This window comes from Fragaria vesca, linkage group LG6 (assembly GCF_000184155.1).
Source record: "Fragaria vesca subsp. vesca linkage group LG6, FraVesHawaii_1.0, whole genome shotgun sequence".
Classification (NCBI taxonomy): Eukaryota; Viridiplantae; Streptophyta; class Magnoliopsida; order Rosales; family Rosaceae; genus Fragaria; species Fragaria vesca.
In genome coordinates this window covers 23,947,387-23,952,649 of record NC_020496.1, presented here as the reverse complement: position 1 = coordinate 23,952,649, position 5,263 = coordinate 23,947,387, and the positions used below count along the sequence as shown (strand labels likewise).

Sequence of the window (5,263 nt, the reverse complement as noted above, 5' to 3'; positions counted from 1 at the left end):
GCTTTAGTCTATTTTTCGCTAAGCAAGAAACCTGGGTAGTCTATGTAGACATGGTTATTTATTTTCCTAAACCAATGTGATTGAGATGTGTAGTACCATGATTCATGTTTATGGACTTCAAATTGCTGAAAGGTCTGTTGTAAATATTTCTAGGTTTCCTTGATGAATTTGGATTAGCTGTTAATCTTGCTAGTCTTGGACTCTTTTGGTCACCACTGTTCTGCTGCAGATTTCGAAAACCTACAAATACCCACCATTGTTCAACAAAAAGATGCCCATATTTAACTATTGTAAATCACAATCTAAACAAAGAAAACGAACGTCTTTGTAGCAGAAGAAAAAAGATCCACTGCCGATTTAACTTTTTTCTTAATTGGATTCTGAGCTTTCATGGTTTGAGAGTTAGTTTATATCAAAATGTGGATCTTGGAAGGTGAATGAAGACATATTGGAAACACCTGGTGGAATCCAGATGCAATCTACTCGATTGTGTCCATCCAGTCTCCACTCTTTTTAAGTTTTTTCAACCACATCTTCATCCTATGAAATTTCACACTCAAAATGTCATCTCATCTGATAAGAGTCACAAGACTAATTACCAGAACTAAAATAATATGATCTCATAGTTCATAGTCATTAAGAATTTAGTCTTGGATAACATTTTTTTTTTATATAATATGAAAGGAAACCCCATAAAGCAGCAAAGCAGCAAGAGTTCTGGTATGCTGAAAACTTATAAGGTTTGGTGAATGTTAGCATTTATTGAGGGAAAAATGAAAGATGAAGTAAGAGACCAATGTTACTGAAGGGATAAGCAGAGATTGCAACTGTATCCTGAAGAAATTAACTAGTAACTGGTGAAGAAGAGATACACAACCAACACTTGAAAGAAGAAACTAGAACAACGTCCAAGGAAATTTGAACTTTCAAAAGAGAAATGTTTTAATGTCATTTAGGAGTTATGGTAAGCTTATACTAGGCTCAAATAGTGTGCAAGGCTGCAAGCAACCTGACTGTCATGGCACGTAAACCTGAGCACGCAAATATAGAAGCAAAGAAGGTTTAGTACATCATGATGAAATCATACCTATATCATGGTACATCATACTTGATTGCCTTACAGATTGTCAGATTGATATGCTACATACAGTTCGTCCAGGATATCTGATCTCAGAAATCACACGCAATGCATTCATGAAAGTAGAACCCGAAGTGCAGAATCCCATAGTGATGACCTTGTTGACATATTCCTTAAACTCGGCATGCATTTTATAGGGACATTACAATAGGGTTAGCTATTAGAGATGAACAGATTGAGGATTCTGGCAGCGGAACTTGCCTCGAACATTGGGAGCAACATTGCTTGGTACCCGAACATTTTGAGCACCTGATACGAGTTTTCTAAGGAAAACAACCACCAAAGCGGGAACTGATGGGCACAATGGAGCTCATATGTCACCACCATTTCTTTTAAGCAATGCACTTTCTCCTAATAGTGTCAATCTAATGTAGTAATGATGGTCGTTTTTCAGACTTCAAACGGTCACTTGAGGGGTGTACGTGTTGTAGACTTGTAGAAAGGAAGTTAGTCAGTCATGATGTATGCATGTATATCTGAACATAGTTCTTGCTCGGTATCTGAAACTAGACTTCTTGATGAATTTCATTAGTTCCTAAGCTTGTTAGTCTTGGTTCCAATTTTTATCACTTGCTCTATTTTTGCACTTCCAAATTAACATAAAATTAAGAAAATACCTGTTCTGCGGAAGATTACAAGAACCAAGAATTTGTTATACTCTAAATCGTTAAGCGATTCAGATACAAAGATTTAACTTTTCTCCGTAAAATTCCAGACAAAGAAAACTGAACATAATCGTGGCAGAAGTAGAGATTCAATGGCGGCTCTGTTTTCATGGTTTGAGAAATGAGTTAATGTATACATATATGTGGATTCCAGACTGTGAAAGAAGATGCATCAAAAACATCATAAGAACAATGTTTCAATTGAAATGAAATTAAGAAGCCGATACACCCAAAAGAGTGTTAGACTGAAACTGCTGTTGTGCTGTTTTATGTAATCATCACACTAGTCACGCTACAAAACAGATGCCAATCGTCGTGTAAGGTGCACACACTTGTTTTACATTTTTATTTTATTTTATTTTAAATTCAAATAGATAATTTCGTTACTTATCCACGACCTTAATACGTATACATTAAATTTTCTATTTACAACCACTAATCTAATTGGTAACAAAAATAACAAAATGACTGTAAACCCTCATTGTAAATGCGTTTATTTGTACTTAATTACAAAGGTTGGTTTTTTTTTTTTTTTCGTTTTTCGCACTTTGTTTTACAATGATTTCAATGTAACCACATAAACATACATATCCATGTTAGACAACTTTCACTAATAGCATGTCACAAGTCACTACATTACTCAGATATTTCACTGGTGATACCAACAGAAAAGAAAAGGCCAAGTTGCCCAACATCAAGCCTCTGAATAGCAGAGAACCATGAAACCAGAACACTCAGGAAGGATCCACCTCAACACTATTTTGAAAAAGAAAAAAGAACAAATATATTTGGGTTTTTGGACTCAAACACTGTATGTTGTTCTGCAATGTGAAGTTCATTATATATCTTTTGAAAATCTTGGATGCTAAAGAATTTAATTTAATACAAAGAAAAGAATCAGATACTTGTGCTTGTTTCCTGCATATCTAGTTATAGTTTTGTACAATATACCATGTACACCATATGAGCACTACTTTCTTTTATCTCATTAAACGAAAACGCAATTCCTCAAGATGCTGAACAATATACTGTACAATTCAGAGCCTAAGTCGATTGATTAACTGAAGAAATAGGGTTGCCTACGTCACATTTCTTTTTTGGTGAAAGGAGCTGCATCACATTGGAAAACCCAGCAACCAATGATCCATTACAAGTTTTACAATTAAGCTTATTTACAACTTACGGACAAGTGTGGAGAGACGCTAACAGAACTCCGGTGGAATACGGAGGTGCTAAACCAGCACCAAATCACACAACAAATTTCACCATCGTAAATACGACCATAGTTTCAACACTTTCAAGTTTCATCAATAGTTTTTCACTGTTCAGATCAACCACAAGGCATAACAATCTCATGCTTTCTAGGAAGATAGTAAGTGATAAACAGTGTCTGCCAAAGCCGATTAATTGCTGAAAGAACAATACAACATATATTCAGAATGGTACGTATCAGAATAGTAAAATACCAAGTAAGAAAGGCTGAAAGAAAAAACAAATGTATGCAGGGTTATAGTAAGCTCACCGTGTCGCAAGACCTGTATAGATTCTGGACATTAGATACCATGGGCAAATGAAACCTTTCAGCCAATAAACTACCCAACAAAAAAAATCAACATCAAAACAGAGCAAAGACAAAAGTTTCAAATCTGGTTGAATAAATTGCAATCTCAGCCGAAAGATTGTGATATTTAAAATCAGGGTTAAACTTTGCAATTTGCATCATGGATTGCAGGAATACTTAAAAAACCAAGAAAATAATTCAAACCAAAAACGAAATCATCCCAAGGTGCAAGTTAGACGGTGCATTGAATAAAAAGGGCCTAACATAGATCAGAATAAGATGGTAGTGCATGTAGATATTCATCATTCAACAGCAGAACAAATCATCACTTCTTGTTACACACCCCTCAAGACTTCTAAAATTTCAACATTAAAAAGAACAAAAAAACAGGGAGCAATAAGTCGCATTATAAACCAGAATCTAATGATTGAAAGTAGTCTGTACATCAAAAAAGAAAAATAAATGCAGAGTTAAGTACACAACAATGCACTCACTCACTCACCACCCAGAAAACAGATATCAACCCCCACCTGCGACCTCCCAACAGTCAAACAAGTCTCCATATGTCAACTCTCCCCTGGGACCTCGGTATACTCTCCCACCCCTGCCGCGTCTGACTGGATCTGGAACCAACCGCGGTGAAAGCACTGGTACATCCGGCGCCCAGAAACGCAATGAGTAGCTGTACCTGATAGGTATAACTGCATACCCCAACTCAGCAGGGTCCTGCAATGCATAAAATGTAAGAAACTCTAAAATTCACATGCAGGTATGTAAACCAATCAGTTACATGGAACAAAACTTCATACTATTTGAATAATAATCAAATAAAAAGAAGGAACCAAATTGAGCATCCTAAACACCAACCATTTATTCAATCAAAATCTGTAAAGAAGAAGGTCTTGAACATCTGTCCTCTCTCACTCTCTCTAAAAAATTTCTCTCTATTTCTCCCTTCTGCTTCTTCCCCTCTTGCTGTTCTTGTCTCTACCTTCATCCCCCTCTTCTCTTCTTTTATTTCTTCTTTTTCTTTTCTCCTTTTCCTCTCCCTGTTCTTCTTTCTCTTTCCCACATCCCCCATCTCTTCTCACTTCTTTCTTCTTCTTTTCTTCTCTTCTTCTCCCCCCTCCCTCTTCTCTTTTCCTCTTTTTTTCCCTCACCGACTGAAAGATTAGTAAACACAAGGGGTAGCGAGAAATTATACTATCTCTCTGTTCCTATCTCCCTTTTCTTTTAGGCGACCACCGCCCTCCCCCTCCTTCTCTCATCTTGAAAGTAAAACCATATAATAACACTAACTAAAATTTTAATCTAAAAACCATATATTTGACAATCCAAAACCAGAAACCCATCCAAATCCAAAGTTTATAAAACAGATACGAAAAGAAATCTTACCACACCAGAGGGGAAAACAAAATCAGAGTGCATGCCAACAAGAGGCCCCACGGGTGGGAGGGCGAAGGCAGGAAGCGGGTAGACGGGACACTCAACCACGTAGGCGGGAGGGGGAGCTACATAGATAGGATGAGGAGCCATGTAGGCGGGACGCTCAGCCATGTATGCAGGCTGTGGAGCCTCGTACACTGGACGCTGAGCCTGGAAAAACATCCTCGGATCCTGGTAAAACACTCTCGGAACCTAGTAAAAGCATAAACCTAGTTAATATCTGCCACGGACACATAAAAAGCTCACAAACTAATATTTAATTAACCATACAAGTAAGGGTATTTAAACATACCTGAGCATAACTTACTTTCGACACAAATTTTTAAGGGAGCTGAAATTTGCACTCCCATTTTTACATTCTACACTCCTATTGAGATTTTTTGACCAAATAACCCTTCTCATTTGTCCCCACCATATATATATATATATATATATATATATAGAGAGAGAGAG

At 36.9% G+C, this 5,263-nt stretch overlaps 1 protein-coding gene across 1 annotated transcript in view; it reads right to left on the bottom strand.

Moving 5' to 3' along the window:
• Nucleotides 1-3,812: 3,812 nt before the first annotated feature.
• LOC101313433 overlaps nucleotides 3,813-5,263 on the bottom strand; it is a 5,201-nt gene continuing 3,750 nt past the window's right edge. Inside the window, exons 5-6 of the mRNA XM_004303613.1 lie at nucleotides 4,760-5,002; nucleotides 3,813-4,090 (exon numbers count right to left, since the gene is read on the bottom strand). Coding sequence (XP_004303661.1) covers nucleotides 3,884-4,090; nucleotides 4,760-5,002 — 450 coding nt within the window. The 3' untranslated portion in view covers nucleotides 3,813-3,883. The remainder of the gene's footprint in view (nucleotides 4,091-4,759; nucleotides 5,003-5,263) is intronic.